At 41.8% G+C, this 18109-nt stretch overlaps 1 protein-coding gene across 2 annotated transcripts in view; it reads left to right on the forward strand.

Moving 5' to 3' along the window:
- Positions 1-18109, forward strand: part of LOC129707383 (synaptonemal complex protein 2-like) — a 55392-nt gene that overhangs the window by 13833 nt on the left and 23450 nt on the right. For both annotated transcript variants that reach the window (XM_055652371.1, XM_055652372.1), the window contains exons 7-11: positions 922-1081; positions 2257-2306; positions 6065-6238; positions 10915-11050; positions 14602-14849. In XM_055652371.1, the coding sequence (XP_055508346.1) occupies positions 922-1081; positions 2257-2306; positions 6065-6238; positions 10915-11050; positions 14602-14849 (768 nt within the window). The remainder of the gene's footprint in view (positions 1-921; positions 1082-2256; positions 2307-6064; positions 6239-10914; positions 11051-14601; positions 14850-18109) is intronic.

Consider the following 18109-nt stretch of genomic DNA (forward strand, 5'->3'; position numbering starts at 1 on the left):
GGTGGTAGTTTGGCAGTGTAGCAATGTTACATAATCTCTATCCCGCAGGCTGAGATCTGACCATTTTCTAGCTAATCATGTTTCTGCCAAATTTCAGACTCTCAATCTGAAGAAGGGTCTCGAGCTGTAGCATCACCAATTCCTTTTCTTCAGAGATGCTGTATGGCCCGCTGATTTACTCAAGCTTTTTGTGTCTATCTTCTACAATGGATTGGTTTTACCTTCTCTTGGTCTACATACTTCTCATTTATTGTCCTAAATCCTACGATATTATGATTGCATTTTTCAAAATATTCCTTCATTTATGCGTGCTCCAATTGACATGGTTCATTTCCAGAACCATATGCAGCATGGTTACCTTTCCTTTTCAGTAAGTAACACTGAAAAGTGTTACCTACCTTTCTTTCCTTTTGTCACCTACTTTTCCGTTTCAGCAAGTAATTCTGGTGCCCTGAAATGGGGGGACTAGAGTATGTATAAACACTGCTGTAATTTCTACATGGTGAAACCAAAATGTATAAAAATGGCCTTTAATAAAATCTGACAATATGCACTTTAATCACATGTGATATTTTCTATTACAAATCTCAAATTATGGAGTACAGAGGCAAATAAATAAATGATGGGCCTTTGTCCCAAACGTTATGGAGGCCACTGTAGCACCTTAGTGCGTATAAATGGAGAAAGGCAAACAAAGGGACAAAGGAAACACCATCAAGTGAACCTGATGCCAAACCATTGGGATTTTTAATAGTAGGACAGTAGATTATTGTTAAATTACTAATATGATTTTTATACTTTCAAATTCTACTTCTTTGTCTACCTTGGTGAAGCAAAGCAACTGAATTTTACTGGTTGGATGAGCTTGCTGATATTGAAAGAAAGTAAATTAATTTCACTCCTTTATGTGTTCTTTTATAGTCTATGGGTAATGTAAATAAAAAACACTTCTTCACTGACACCGACACAGATGGGAAAACGGAAGTCAGTTGGATAAAAGAATCTAATAAAAAGACCAAGCCCAAACTAGTGGCCTACAGCAGACAAAGGAAGCAAAGCATGGCTGATAACTTGAGCAAAGGTAATGTAAAAGTTTCAGTCACTAAGATGTCTCTTCCTTTCATGTTCTCTTTTTCCCTCTCTGGCTCTCACGTGTATTTCCTCACACAATTATTGGCAGCCAGAAAATGTGTTATAATCAAGGCAACGGTACCGGGGCACAACAAAAATAATTAAATCTAGTGTTTGATAAATTTGTTAATTTTTGAGGTTGTAAATAAAGTAGAATCAGTAGCTGGTGTGCATTTAGACTATTAGGAGGTCTTTAATAAGACAAAGTCACTAAAACAAGAGTTTATAGAATTGTGGGTAATGGGAATTTGTAAAGGGCAGAAAGCAGAGAATAGGAATAAACTAGTTTTACAGAAGTAGGGCTAGTAACTATTGAAGTGTACATAACTTTAAAAAGTGTATTTTAAAAAGTCATAAACACTCTTACAGGGTGGCACAACTGGTTGAGCTGCTGCCTCACAGCGCCAAAAACGTGGGTTTGATCTTTACCTCGGGTGCTGTCCGTGCGAAGATTGTATGTTCTCCCTGTGACCGCATGGGTTCCCTCTGAGTCATCTAGCTTCCACCCACAAGGCCCTCTAGTTTCGAACACGCAGCCTCCAGTATATACTACATTTGGCCCACAAGATCTTTCATTCTAGCCCACCTGGAAGCTTTCATCAAGATTGTGAAGACTCAGTAGCTGGGAGGTTCAATTGGTTCACTCTGTTCCTTTCCATATGAATTCCAAACTTATAATATTCCAAGCTAACTACTTAAACACTGTACTTTTATTTGATTTATTCATCATCCATAATAAAGACACATCTTGTAATTCAGATGCCAGATTTAGATAATTGCATGATCAATGCTAGTTGGCAGCACAGTATTTAAGACCATTCCAATTTTTGATCTTTCAAGAATTTTGTAGGTATACAACAAAGTACACTTGAATTAGATTTAAAGTAACTGTAGTTTTGGCTCAGTTGGCATTTTGACCTATTGCTGTTACAATTTTATATGTTGCAAGACCAAAACTCTTTACCAGAACTTTATTCTTTGTGTTGAATGGAGAGATTCTCCTTTTTGGATTCTGTAAGTTAATGCAGGTATTAATTTTAATTTTGTGATATGCTGGGAATTATGCAACAGTATAAAAGTAACCTAATTTTATTTCTAAATTATATTACATATTTTTTCGAAAAGTTATCACATCGGTCGGGGGCCACTGTGGGAAGAAGTCAAAAGATAAAAAGGTAGGTAATTGCATTGCTGAAATTCAAAATGAAGAAATATTAGTCTAAACATTGCCTTGCATAGTGTCACAATTTGGTATGACTTCAATTTTATATGCAAGGTCTATTTATTGTAGTAAATTATGGTTTATTGTGATTTTCATTCAGAATCCCCCTCACCTGATCCTTTCACATATTGCAGAATAAAGTATTGATGTGCAATGCATACTTGGATGATACCTCCAGGACTTGTGATTCTGCATACTTGGTCCATGGACCTAATTTGGAACTGTGTCACTCTAGGCACAGTCAGTGATGTTAAAACCAAGCCACTCTTGATAATAAACACTGAACTCCTCACCCAAAATATATTCAATGTCCTTGCTAATTCTAGCGCACCTGTATATTGTTCAACCTATTCATCAGCTGAGAAAAGACAGTAGGTCTTCTTCCTCGTGTCCAGCCATCTTCTACATCGCGTCTTTCCAGTGGTTGGCACAGGCGAACGCAGCGGCATTTGGTTCGGCCAGGTCATCTTCGGTACATTGTGGAGCTTGGCTACATCTCATGATGTGTTCCATGGTTTGGGATTTGCCACACACATGCATCGGAAGTTGTTATTTTCCATTTCTTCATGGACACCTTGCAGCGTCCTTCACCGACCCGCAGGTGGTTCAGTGTTTTCCAGACAGCCCAAGGTTGATCGTGGCCGGTAGCGAGGCATTCGTCTGGGGTGATGCCTCTCTCCATCCATTGGGTTGTCTGGCTGCCAAGGCTGTTCCACTGGTTCTGCCATTCAGTAATACTGGCATCAGTTGGGGTAGTCTCCAGTACTTCAGTGGTGTCTAGGAAGCTGCTCTGGGAGCTGAGCCGTTTCTGGGCAGCAGAGTGCTCATGGAGTGCGTGCCGGTTGTCATTGGCCTGCTTTGTGCGCTCGGCTTTTGTGATGACTGCTCTGCGGATGTCAGGGGGAACGATGCCAGAGAGGGCATAAAGGCAGTATACGGGGGTTGTTTTGATGCATCCAGTCACTATCCTGCAGGTCTCGTTGAGGATAGGGTCTATTTTACGTGCATGGCATGATCTGCTCCATGCTGGGCAGGCATATTCAGCGGGTGGAGAAGCACAAGGCTAGTGCCGATGTACGCAGTGTACTTGGATGAGTCCCCCACTTTGAGTTTGTTAGTTGTCGTAGAAGGCTGTTCCTGGTGGAGACCTTGGCTCTCGTCTTTGGGTGTGTGCCTTGTAACTGAGGGTACGATCTAAAGTTACTCCCAGATAGACTGGGTGCTGGTGGTTTTCAAGCTTAATACCGTCCCAGGTTATGTCGAGCTCCCGTTTAACCTCTACGTTTTTTAAATGGAAGCTGCAGATTTGGGTTTTCCCAGGGTTTGAGCAGTAGGTAATAATCAGACGGTAGGTAATAATCAGAAGAATGTTTTTGGGTGCTTTTATGGACATAATGCCATAAGATTTCAATGGGCCTGGTATCAAAGTATGATTCTTGAGAATATTTTTTGTCTTGCTGTTACCTGTTGGACAGTTGCTCCAAACAATAATTTTGGGATGTTTATTTGGAAGACTTTACAAGGTTAAGTGGGTTGGGGTAGTTTTGCCAGATTGAAATAAAATTGGGGTGTCTATTTGAACAAAAGAACATATGAAAATAGAATTAGGAGGAGGCTACTAGGGCATCTCAAACCTACCCTGCCATTCACTACGATCATGGCCGATCTATGTTGGCCTCAACCCATCTTCTCTGCCATTTCCCCATAACCACCAATTCCTCGAAATTTCAAATATTTATCTATTTCAATCTTAAATATATCTACTGAACTGGCCTCCACAGCTGCCAATGGCAGTATCATTTCAGAGTTACTGCCCTCTGAACATTAGGGCAGTAACCATATATTAACCTCAATTTTAATTTACCTCAGTTATCATACATTATATTATATCATATCTATCTATCTATCTATCTATTAATATATAAAACTCTCGTGCCATCCGACCGGCTGCCTTTCTGCCTTTTGATTCGTTGACGGCTGCTCCTTCCTAATATCAGCTTCCAACACACTTCGAAACAAAGTTGCAAGACAGGAACACTCTGAACTTTTCACTGCTGCAGCAGGCAGGGGAGGTGCAATTGGATTTTTTTTTTAAATCCACTGCTGAGGGAGGCAGGGGAGTGCTGGAATCTTACATTTGGGAACGGCTTCAGTTCCATTGGAGGAGACGGGTGCATGGTGGAATATTGGGTTGGGGGATCACACCATTGGGGGAGCAGACCCAACGGGTCTGCACTTGGTCTAGTATACTTTTAAAACTGTGGATGTGCGTGTGTGTTATTTTGCATGTGAAACTTATCTCTCGAAAACCAGACGCAAAAACACGGAGATTTTTACAATTTCGGTAGGGATTTAACTTATGAGTTCGGTAATCCACTCCTTTGTCAATTATTTCCCCAGATTTTCAATAAAATTTATTACAAAACTCAATTTTTTAAATATAAACATCGCTTGCCAGCTGCTGACGTCACAATGCCCACATGCCCACCAATCTAGGCCCCGCCCCCCCGCCACTGTGAATTAAAGGCGCAGAAAGATTGAGAAAGTTCTGCCGAACAAACATTCTACAGCTCCGTTCCGCTATAGCTGCTTTGTTCTACAGATCTCGGGGCAGCGACTCCTCACGCACTGAATCTACTCCTCATTAGTTCTGCAGAATAAACTTTCTACAGCTCCGTTCCGCTATAGGATCACGTGCTGAACCTTCTCATCATTGTTGGCGCAGCTCGTGAAGCCCTGCGTGCTCATTCCAGCTGTGGGTTTCCAGAGTCAGAAGCCGCTTCTCTCTCTCTCTCTTCATTTCGCAGACCGGTTTTCCTCCACCCCCATCCCCACTCCTCTTCTAACGTCCTCCCCTCTCCTCTCTACCAAAGATTCTATACACGATCATCTGTATACACTTGTGTAGCGCTAACGAACCTGCCTGCCAGGATATTGATACCCCTCTAGTTAAGGTGCAACCCATCCGTTTTATGTAGGTCACCGCTGCCGCAGAAGAGATCCCACTGATCTAGAAATCTGTATTCGTACACCCTCCTCAAACCCTTCAGCCACCCATTCATCTCGCCTAGCTTCCTGTTGTTACCCTCACCAGCAGGTGGCACTGGAAGTAATCACTACCCTGTGCTTTTCCGTCTTTTACCTAACCCCCTATACTCATTCTGCTTAACTTCCTTCCTATTTCTACCTATATGGTTTGTGCCAGCATGCGCAACAACTTCTGGCTGCTCTACCCCACCATCATCTTGAGGATATCATGCAGCCGCTCGTATATCCTGGACCCTGGCACCAGGGAGGCAGCACACCATCCTAGAGTCTCGACTGCTGCCGCAGATTCTCATGTCTGCACCCTGTGAACTTGATTGACCATCATTTATGTGCCTTTACAGCAACAAATACATTCCATAAATTTTGGGGGAAATTATAGCCTTAAATTTGAACAAAATATTATCAGCATGGTTTGGTAATTATATTGATCACACAAATCAAGATTATAGATGCATTTAAGGTACTGTGAAAAGGAGTACAGTACAAAGATTGAACAGCAGAATCTTGCTGCATTTTGCCCACGTGATAACTGAGCTTCACTAAATGGGAAATAACTTAATTGAAGAGTTTGAAATACCTGAGTAGGTCTGAAGTTTTTGTCTTTCTGCAATTTGATATATTTTTTAAGATAAACTATAAATGATATTTTGTTTATATTGACAGAAGCCCATTGAAAATATCAATTCAATCGAAGTGCCAGTTGAAAAGAGGCAGAGAAATTGTCCACGAAGGACAGCTGCAGCACAGCCACGTTACAAAGAAGTTTCGGAGTCTGAATCTGATACCTGTGAAGAATCCTTAAGTTCACCTCATCAGAGAGACTGGGATGTAATCATGGTGAAAAATATAATTTATTTTGTTAATCTACAGAATAATTAACTCTACATGTTATTAATGATAATTTGCAGTATGGATAGAGATTGACTTGAATACAGAATGTGGTGCTAAATTCTTTTTCAAATGAGACATTCCCCAGGGATCAGTTTAGAGATACAGCATAGAAACATGCCCTTTGGCCCACCGAGTCTGTGGCGACCAATGATCACCCATAATCTCAGTGTTGAGACCACATTGGTTACATATGTTCCTAACGTAGACATGGTTTGTAGGATAAATTTTCCAGATTTGCAGATGGTACAGGGCTGGAAAGTGGTAAGAATTAGGAGAATAGTTTAGACTGTAGATGATCATGTATAGCCTTGCAGAGACAAATTGAAATCTAACACAGAATCACGATGATACACTGGCAGAAATAATAAGAAACAATCTTGACAGAATAGCAGAGCACCAAAAGGACTGCAGGGGCACAAGGACACAACAAATAGGAGTTAGACCATTTGACCCCTTGTGCTTGCTCTGCCATTCCATAAAGTTAGTGGTGACCTTCTTCCTCAGCCTCATTTCTTTCCTCCATATCTTGTAATAATTAAAACGTATGTCTTGAAAACATGTGTCTTGAGTAATTGAAATTCTACACTCTTCCAGAGTAGAGAATTCCAGTAATTTACTCCCTTCTGAATGAAGTTTTTTTTTTCTCAACTCAATCCCATAGCTGGCTCTTGATGGCACCTATTTCTAGATTCTGTAGGTTGATCAGCCTTTACTCAATATTATAGTTGTCTGCAACTTAATTCCAGTAAGATACCTGTAAATTAGTACTCAAATATTCTTTCAATAAAAGGCAACCATAACATTTGCTTTTCAATTGCTTGCTGTTTCTGCACATGAAACTTTGGTGATCTGACTACAAGGACACCTACTGTATGTCTTCCTTCACACAGGTAACTTCAACTCTCACTAGTTAAAAAAATAATACATTATAATATTCATTTTTTTTACTAAAGTGGATAACCTTGCCATTTTCCACAATATATTCCATCTACCGTTCTTCTCCATTCACTTAGCCCATTTATACCCCCCAGAAGTCCCTCTACATCTTCTTCACAATTCTCCTCTGACCCAGCTTCAGGAGCATAAGAAATCTAACCAGGAGTAGGGTATTGAGCCCCACAAACCTACTTTGCCATTTGTCAAGGGCATAGGTGAGCTTCTTTCTCACACCATTTTCCCGCTCCATCCATGTATCTCTTGATTCCTGAAGTATCTAGAAATTAATCTATCTCTGTTTAAAATCAACATAATGACTATACCTCTGCAGCTGTCCAAGGTACAGAATTCCAATGATCGCGTATCATGTGTGAGGAAATAAAATTTCACCTTTGTTCTAAAGAGCTGACCCCAAAGCCAGGGCAAACATTCTCCCTGGATCCAGCTTGCCAAATCGGAAAGAATTCTGTATATTTCAATGAGAATTCTGTGAATTCTTATCAACACTACACATTACAAGGCTAACCTGCTCAATCCTCATTTGAAATCCTGCCATCCCAAGAAAATGTCTGGTGAATCGTTTATATTGGATGGGTCGATTGTAATCATGTATTCTTTCCGCTGCCTGGTTAACACGCAAAAAAAGCTTTTCACTGTACCTCAGTACACATAACCAAACTAAGCATTGTGATAAACCTCTTTGTCACAGTCTCCAAAGCCTCCACATCCTTCCTGTAATAGGTTGACTAGAACAGCCCATAATACTTCAAATGTGGCCTAACTAAAACTGCTATATGACATCCTTACTCAAGGACCCAAATGAATACAAACATACCATACACCTTCTTTATGACTCCATCTACTAGTATTGCACTTTCACGGACCTGGATCCCAGGATTACCTCTATATATTAATGGTATTAATATTCATGTCAATTACTATACTTTCCCATTACATTTGACCTCCCAGAGTGCAACACCTCACACTTCCTTGGATTAAACTATGTCTACCATTTGTATACCCATTTCTGGAGCTGATCTATATCCCGGTGTATACTTTGACAATTTTTTTGTACCTACAGTACAACCTCCCCTACCACTTCTTCACCTACTCTGCTTTCTTCCCCCATCTCATTTCCCCTGTCCCCCACCTGAACCTGGTCTATTTTTCCCCACCCCCCTGCTCCTCTCCTTCCTCCTACGTTCCTTCCTCTAGCTTCATAATTCGCAACTCATCAATTCTTTTGTCTCACATCCTCTGTCTTTTCATCTCTGGCTTTTGTCCAACCATCGGCCTATCAAAAATCTCCCTTGCCTGCATCCACCTATTTACCTACCAGGCTTTGTCCCACCCCTCTCTTACACATTTTCCGTTGCACCTCCCACCCCACAATCAGTCTGAAGAAGGGAGATGTCACCTATTCATGTTCTCCAGAGATGCTGCCTGATCTGCTCGTTTACTCCAGCACTTTGTCCTTTTAATAAACCAGCAACTGCAGTTCCTTCTTTCTACCACTGGTAGAATCTCATTAAATTCTCTGCAGGGTCGGGTGTAAATCTTTTACTTTTGTGCAGTGGTAGTCACCTAATTGTCAGTTGGCATTGCTCTCTAGGCACAAAAGTTAACGAAACAGATTCCTTCATCCAACTCAAGTACACAAGCCATTACAATCAGAGTCCCGTTTGCTGTTATTTAATCTGTGTTGATTATGTATGAAGGTGTAGATCTAGAGGCGCTGACGAAGGCTGTACGATCTGGTCACTCAATATGCACATCACATTGAATTTCTGGTACTCGGATGAGTGCCATGAGGTGTATAGGAAGTACAGTAGAGGACTGAGAATGCATCCATGCAGTGGACAGGTACCGAGAATTATTGTGGAAGATGTGTTGTCACTGATCCTCACTGACTGGTTTATGGGTCAAAGTCGAGGATCCAAAAGCAAGGGCGGACCGTTTCTGTCTCCTCGGTCCAGAAGTTTGGGGATAGGTTTGGATGAGATTATGGTGTTGAGGGCAAAGCTACAGTCAATAAATCTGTCTAATAAATGAGTCTGACATAAATGTCCGGTTGTCTAGGTGGTCCAGAGCTTAGTGTAGGGCCAAAGAGATGGTTCTGCTCTGAACCTGTTGAGAAGGTAGGTTAAAAACTGTCTCTCAAAGCAATTTGTGATGGTGAATGTCAGAGTCTCTGGACAGTAGTCATTAAGGCACGCTGCTTTACTTGGCTTTGGCATTGGGATGATACTGGTTTTCGTAAAGCAGTTGGGAACCTCAGAATGGAACATTGAGAGATTAAAATTGTCTGCGAATACCTGTCAGCTGGTCCGTAGAGGTCCTGAGGACATGGCCGGGGACCATCCAGGCCAGTTGCTTTCTGCGGATTCACACTCAGAAAGGTCTATCTTGAATATATATAACTACTTAAAGGAAAAAGGTAGTAAAGGAAGAATGCGCTGATCAGCGACCAGAAAGGCGATCTACTCATGAAGGTAGAGGGTATGGTTGAAGTACGAATTGAATTATTTACTTCAATAGAATCCAGCTATCCAAGAGGAATGTGAGGTGCTGTTCCTCCAGTTTGCGTGTGGCCTTGACTGTATCGCCAAACGCTTACGCTTGATTCACAAGGCCTGCTGGATTTCCCGGCTGCTAATCATTTTAACTCCTCATATTGACCTCCTTGTCCTGGGCCTCTTGCATGCCAGTGAGGGCACTATCAACCTGGAACAGCACCTCGTATTCCTCTTGGATAGTTTACAGTATGAAAAGTGAATTCTCCAATTTTCATGTAATTTTACCTACCAATAAACCTTCCTTCCTCCCCCCTCCCCCGCCTCCTCCTCTTTTTCCCTGTGCCCCACCTTGACTTTCACCCATTTCTCCTCTATCTATATTCCTTCCTCTCACAGTTTACACCTCTCCCATCCTTCTCATGATTTTGTCTGTTCATCTCTGGCCTTTGACCAACCATCTGCCTAACAAAAGCCACTTTCAGCTTTATCCACCTATCACTCACAAGGTTTTGTCCTACTCCTCCCCCTTGCCAGCTTTCTCCCCGCTCCTCCACCACAATCAGTCTGAAGAAATGTTACTTATCCATGTTCTCCAGAAATGCAACCTGACCTGCTGAGTTACTCCAGCACTTTGTGTTTTATTTTGACAGAATTAAGTATTTGTACAGGGACAGCTGAAGCTGCCATTACCCAAAGAGCAATTTTATTAGTGCTCAAAATGATCTGATGGTGAGATATGTGAATTAGGAGCATCTTTCTATTGACATATATTGAAATAATTGGCAGAAGAATCAGAAGTGGGATGAGGAGAAATATATTTACATACGCCTCACATTTTCCCAAATGCACAGCTGGGATGGTGACAAAGCAATTACAATAACATTTTTCATTGGGAATTTCATAAATAATTTAGAAAAATCACATTGGAGCACAGTGAAGAAAGGCCATGTGAGTAGTGTGAACTAAATAGCTCTTAAAATAGATAGACCTTTTCAGACACAATGATAGATTTCTTCTGAACTATAGCATTTAATAATTCTCCAATTGTCTGACTGAATGTGCAAAAATCTAAAGGGTCAGTGAGTCTCAGGGTGAGAATCCTGATTGTTCTGTGAACTATTATCCACAGTAAAAATAGCACTTAATTTTGATTGCTTTCTTTTGTTTCAGCCAGTGCCCACAAAGAAGATTTGTAGGAACTCAAAGAAGAAAGCAAACATGTCAGCTGATTATGAGCAAGAAAATCAAATATTAGAAGTTTCAACAGTACAATCATATGAAAATACATCAGTTGAGAAGATCAGATGTAAGAGTTTTGCTCTTAAGTATAGAGGATGGGCATGTATATCAGAAAATGTTTCCTGCGAAATATCACTGTAAAATATTCAGAGTCCTTGCACAGATTAACTCAATTTAAAAACAAATTCCCTCCTTGTGCTCAGTTCTAAGTCTTCTACTCCCTATGTTTGTACATTACCTATCTACCATTATAATCCAGAAGATTAAGATGTACAGCATACATAGAAGACAGAGGGATGTAGTGGAAGGTAGATATTCTGACTGGAGGTCTGGAGGTCTGTAAGGATCTGTGTGGGACCTCTGTTGTTTGTGATTTATATATCAATGACCTAGATGTAAATATAGATGGGTTGGTGAGTAGGTTTTCTGACGGCACCAAAATTAGAGGAGTTCCAGAGAGGGAGGAAGGCTGTTTGAAGATACAGCGGAATATAGATCAGCTGCAGAAATGGCAGATGAATTTTAACCAGAGCAAGTGCGAGGTGTTGCACTCGGGGAGGGTGTTGAGTGATGACCATACAATAACAGAAGCCTTACACCAAGATAAAGATCCAAAGACTTTATTAACCACATTACAAGCACGATTGCACACTTGCACGACTTCACACTCATGACATGTGACACTAATCTACAGAGGGTGAATGCAAAGAGAGAGTATACATTTAATGGCACGAGCTTTAACAGATTTGAAGTACAGAGGAATTTTGGAGTCCAAGTTCATAGCTCACTAAACATAGCAACACAAGTAGATAGGGTGGTAAAGAAGGCACAGAAACATAGAAATTAGGTGCAGGAGTAGGCCATTCGGCCCTTCGAGCCTGCACCGCCATTCAATATGATCATGGCTGATCATCCGACTCAGTATCCCGTACCTGCCTTCTCTCCATACCCTCTGATCCCCTTGGCCACAAGGGCCACATCTAACTCCCTCTTAAATATAGCCAATGAACTGGCCTCCACTACCCTCTGTGGCAGAGAGTTCCAGAGATTCACCACTCTCTGTGTGAAAAAAGTTCTTCTCATCTCGGTTTTAAAGGATTTCCCCCTTATCCCTTAAGCTGTGACCCCTTGTCCTGGACTTCCCTAACATCGGGAACAATCTTCCTGCATCTAGCCTGTCCAACCCCTTAAGAATTTTGTAAGTTTCTATAAGATCCCCTCTCAATCTCCTAAATTCTAGAGAGTATAAACCAAGTCTATCCAGTCTTTCTTCATTAGACAGTCCTGACATCACAGGAATCAGTCAGGTGAACCGTCTCTGCACTCCCTCTATGGCAATAATGTCCTTCCTCAGATTTGGAGACCAAAACTGTACGCAATACTCCAGGTGTGGTCTCACCAAGACCCTGTACAACTGCAGTAGAACCTCCCTGCTCCTATACTCAAATCCTTTTGCAATAAAAGCTAACATACCATTCGCAAACATACCATATGCTTGCCTTCATTGCTCAGGGCATTGAGTGCCAGTCAGGAAATCATGATGCAGCTCCACAGGATTTTGGTTGAGCTATATTTGGAATATTACGTGTAGTTCTGGTCTCTCCATTGCAGGAGAGATTTGGAAGCTGCGGTGAGGGTGCAGAGGTTTACCAGCATGCTGGCTGGATTAGATAGTTTCAGCTACAAGGAGAGGTTAGATAGACTCAAATTGTTTTTTTCTGGAATATCGAAGGTTATGGGGAGATTTGATCAAATATATAAAATTCTGAGAGGCATGCATACATTGGGTAGACCGTCAGAAGCTTTTTGCCAGGGTGGAAATGTCCTACACTGGAGGGCATAGCTGTAAGGTGAGAGGGGGAATGTTTAATGGAGATGTGCGAGGCAAGTTTTTTTACACAGAGGGTGGTGGATACCCGGAATGCTTTGCCTGGGGTGGCGGTGGAGGCAAATACGATAGTGGCGTTTAAGAGGCTTTTGGATAGGAATATGGAAATGCAGGGAATAGAAGGATATGGTTCACGTGCAGGCAGATAAGATCAAGCATCATGTTTAGCACAAACATTGTGGACAAAGGGCCCGCTCCTATGCTAGACTGTTCTATGCTGTATTTTCCATTTAGTTCACAAGAGTGATTCTGAGCTTCTAATTGCCTGTCACTGTAATTATTTGACCTACTCCCACATTAGTCTTTGTCCACCCGCACTGTTCCAATGAATCGGAGCCCAAAGTAAGCTTTCAGAATAGGGTATCATTTTTTTGGAAACTCCAAGGACCACATATTTGGGATCAGGAGCAACAAACAATCTGGCACTTTACTTCCATTGGGACTTAACAATGAATTCATCAATTTCAAGCAACCATCTTTTCTAGTTAGTATCAGAACTGGACGGTCATATTGAAAGATTATTATCAGCCTGAAACTTTAAATTGTTTCTCTCTCTCTCTATAGATTCTGTCCAAGTGTGGAAATCTAAAATAAAGAGTGAATGTCAGAAGTGTAGAACATACACTTCTGACATTCACTCTTTATTTTAGATTTCCAATATCAGCCGTTTTTACTTCTGACACTTTCAGGTGTGCCTGAAAGGAATGGAGGTATTAATTTGTGGCAAAACCATGTCTTGGTCATGGTCACATCACAAGAAAATTCAGTTTGGCTCTAGGCATACTACTCTGTAAGGTCTGTGGCAAGGGGGTGGGATTGTGAGAGTGAAGATATAAGGGTCAGGGGCTATATTAGCACAATTCTTGAGAAGGGATATGTGCCATTGATGAGAGCAGTAGTGTCATAGTTGTACTAGTGAGGTGCGGAGTGGATGTTAACCCAAGAATATCCACCATGAGTGCTGCCACAACCATGAGAGGAGCCTTGCTCAGGGAATTACATCATCCTATGTATTTCTCACACAAAAATCCAGCAGGATCATGGAGTTATTCATATCAGGAAGTATGAATTGCCTTCCTAGACGAATGGTCTGGATGTTGCAAATCAACCTGGAAATGTTTCACTCTTGGGAAAACTGGATTTCCAAGTGCATTAAGGTGAAAGAAAAAGAGTAATGCAATTAAATCCCCAGGCATTAGTGACTGTAGATTTTAAATATTGATTAATTTGCCAGTAAATGTCCCAGTAGCAAGTTTGTAATCAGAACATGAAAGGGGAAGAGTGGAATGTGAGGGTTTCAACTAGTTTCTGACTTTGCACATTTTTCGAAGGTCTCAGAAATAACTGTCACTATAACAGCAAGGGCTGACCATGCATACAATCATTTTGTGTGCCATGTAGGATTAAAGCATATGTATCTGCCCTCTGATAATGTGAATCTGTTTTACCTTAAGGTGATGTTTAGTTCAATCTGTTCAATAAAACATTTAAAGGATTTTATGTCATTTTCAACAGTTATGAGACAAGATAGTCTTTAAAAGTGCTTAACACTCCTTAATTTTAATGTATAAACATAGAACTTGTTCATGGAAAGGAAATATATCTGAACCTAAATGCAACTGCTTTTAGCTGGCTCAAGCTGTTTAGAAGTAGTTGATATTTCATGCTTTTCATTTCACACAATTATAAATTGTGATTTTGTATTTTTATCTTAATATACTTGATAATAGATGAAAGAATGTGCAAATCGGCAGCTTTAACTAGATTTTCATCTCCACTGGAATCTGAGGGATCCATTCGGTCTGAGAATTCATCAGAATCATTACAATCTCCCAATCTTTCAACGATCGTCACAAAATCCTGTAAATCTACCAGAAGCATTCTGAAAACAGCAACTCCGCTATCATCACCAGTCTATTCAGCAGCAAAGGCAACGTTCACCTCTGATTTCTCACCTGTTGTGAGCCCAATCTCTCTGGTAAGAAAATATTTCAATTTTTTAATAATGGGTTTCAATTTGAAATATGTGATGCATATCTGTATGTTCTCACGGGATACAATTATGGCTCATTGAAAGAGAGGAATGTTAAGTGTGAAAATGCAGTTTTGGTAAAACAGTAATAAATATTGTTTTACATGGAAAAAATCAAAATTTTGTCAGCAAATTCCACCGTCAGAATCAGAATTTGTTCTATAAATGATTGCAATATTGCAATGATTGTTTTCAAAGATACAATTTATATAATGATGTAGATAAAAGCTTATCAGTGCCAGGAGGCAGGTGGATCCTGCAGGGTTTGGAGAAACTGATTGGATGGGCAAGAATGAGGTTTAAGCCAGCAAAATCAAGGTCACTGGTCCTGAAGAAGGGCAAAGTCATGGACAGGTTTCACTTCAGCATCGAAGGGACACCAATCCCAACTGTCTCTGAAAGGCCAGTGAAGAGTCTTGGCAAGGTGTATACATAGAAACATAGAAATTAGGTGCAGGAGTAGGCCATTCGGCCCTTCGAGCCTGCACCGCCATTCAATATGATCATGGCTGATCATCCAACTCAGTATCCCGTACCTGCCTTCTCTCCATACCCCCTGATCCCCTTAGCCACAAGGGCCACATCTAACTCCCTCTTAAATATAGCCAATGAACTGGCCTCAACTACCCTCTGTGGCAGAGAGTTCCAGAGATTCACCACTCTCTGTGTGAAAAAAGTTCTTCTCATCTCGGTTTTAAAGGATTTCCCCCTTATCCTTCCTTGAGCTGTGACCCCTTGTCCTGGACTTCCCTAACATCGGGAACAATCTTCCTCCATCTAGCCTGTCCAACCCCTTAAGAATTTTGTAAGTTTCTATAAGATCCCCTCTCAATCTCCTAAATTCTAGAGAGTATAAACCAAGTCTATCCAGTCTTTCTTCATAAGACAGTCCTGACATCCCAGGAATCAGTCTGGTGAACCGTCTCTGCACTCCCTCTATGGCAATAATGTCCTTCCTCAGATTTGGAGACCAAAACTGTACGCAATACTCCAGGTGTGGTCTCACCAAGACCCTGTACAACTGCAGTAGAACCTCCCTGCTCCTATACTCAAATCCTTTTGCAATGAAAGCTAACATACCATTCGCTTTCTTTACTGCCTGCTGCACCTGCATGCCTACCTTCAATGACTGGTGTACCATGACACCCAGGTCTCGCTGCATCTCCCCCTTTCCCAATCGGCCACCATTTAGATAATAGTCTGCTTTCCCGTTTTTGCCACCAAAATGGATAACCTCACATTTATCCACATTATACTGCATCTGCCAAACATTTGCCCACTCACCCAGCCTATCCAAGTCACCTTGCAGTCTCCTAGCATCCTCCTCACAGCTAACACTACCCCCCAGCTTAGTGTCATCCGCAAACTTGGAGATAATGCCTTCAATTCCCTCATCAGATCATTAATATATATTGTAAATAGCTGGGGTTCCAGCACTGAGCCTTGCGGTACCCCACTAGTCACTGCCTGCCATTGTGAAAAGGACCCGTTTACTCCTACTCTTTGCTTCCTGTTTGCCAGCCAGTTCTCTATCCACATCAATACTGAACCCCCAATGCCGTGTGCTTTAAGTTTGTATACTAATCTCTTATGTGGGACCTTGTTGAAAGCCTTCTGGAAGTCCAGATACACCACATCCACTGGTTCTCCCCTATCCACGCTACTAGTTACATCCTCGAAAAATTCTATAAGATTCGTCAGACATGATTTACCTTTCGTAAATCCATGCTGACTTTGTCCAATGATTTCACCACTTTCCAAATGTGCTGCTATTCCATCTTTAATAACTGACTCTAGCAGTTTCCCCACTACCGATGTTAGACTAACTGGTCTGTAATTCCCCAGTTTCTCTCTCCCTGCCTTCTTAAAAAGTGGGGTTACGTTTGCTACCCGCCAATCTTCAGGAACTACTCCAGAATCTAAATTAGAGGAACTGCAGATGCTGGTTTACATTGAATATAGACACAAAATGTACCAAAACTGTACGCAATACTCCAGGTGTGGTCTCACCAAGACCCTGTACAACTGCAGTAGAACCTCTCTGCTCCTATACTCAAATCCTTTTGCAAGTATAACAGCAGTCTGAAGGATACAGCATCAGTCCAGGCAACCTGTCCGGAGCTGGAGAGCTGGTAGAGAGCGATGGACTGGTCGGAGCTTCCCGGCAAGTTCAAGGCATGGATTTACCAGCATGGTATCCTGCCAAGGATATTCCATGACACTGGATTCTGACACAGATCTGTCGAAGACCGTGTGGTGGCTGTCTCTGCACCAGTCTCCCCACATTAAAAAAAAAAGTCATGCACAGGCGTCCTCCATGAGCGGACAGTCGTACTCGTTTCATGTGACCGCCGATGATGATGAAGTACTGGAAAGAGATTGAGAACCATGTTTCCTGGAGTCTAGCCTTTAACATCAGCAAGATGAAAGAGTTGGTTGTTGACCTGTGGAACCCGGGAGGTGAACATAAAGGGCCTGCCCCACTTTCACAACAATTCTTTCATCCCAACCATTTTTTTTACTCGTGGACATTTTCTATCGGGCTGGAAAAAACGTCCCGACTTACCTGATGCCACGAGTACCTACGGCTAGCATAACGAGCCGCTACGATATATCTATGAACTCCTACGACCTCCTACGGACTTGTTACGAACATTCTACGAGTTTGAATCCGGGGGGGGGGGGGGGGAACTCGGGAGAATTTGTGAATTACTTCGTGAAAGTGGGACAGACCCTCAACCCTGCCCTCATCTATGGAATTGCTCCAGAGATTTAGGACAACTTCAAGTTTCTTGGCATGCATATCACCAGCAACCTAACTTGTTCTTGTCATGCTAATGTGATGACCAAGGAAGGGCATCAGCTATTTAGTTTATTCGGCATCTGAGATGCAACATGTTCATCAGGATTTCCTCAAACTTCCACAGATGCACTGTGGAAAGTCTTTTGATAGGATTCATCTCAGCCTGTACATAGCATCGGCTCAGTTTATGACCGCCTGACAGTGGTGAACACAGCTCAGTCCATCATAGGCTTGTCATTTCCCTGCATGTGGTCCATCTTGATGGTGCGTTGCATCAGGAAGGCTAGAAATATCTTCAAGGATGCCTGCCACCCTTACCATTCCCTTTCCTCTCTGCTACCTTCTGAGGGAAGATATAGGACCTTGAAAACCAGGACGTACTGACGTAAGACCAGCTTCTTCC

This window comes from Leucoraja erinacea, chromosome 21 (genome assembly GCF_028641065.1).
Source record: "Leucoraja erinacea ecotype New England chromosome 21, Leri_hhj_1, whole genome shotgun sequence".
NCBI lineage: Eukaryota > Metazoa > Chordata > Chondrichthyes > Rajiformes > Rajidae > Leucoraja > Leucoraja erinaceus.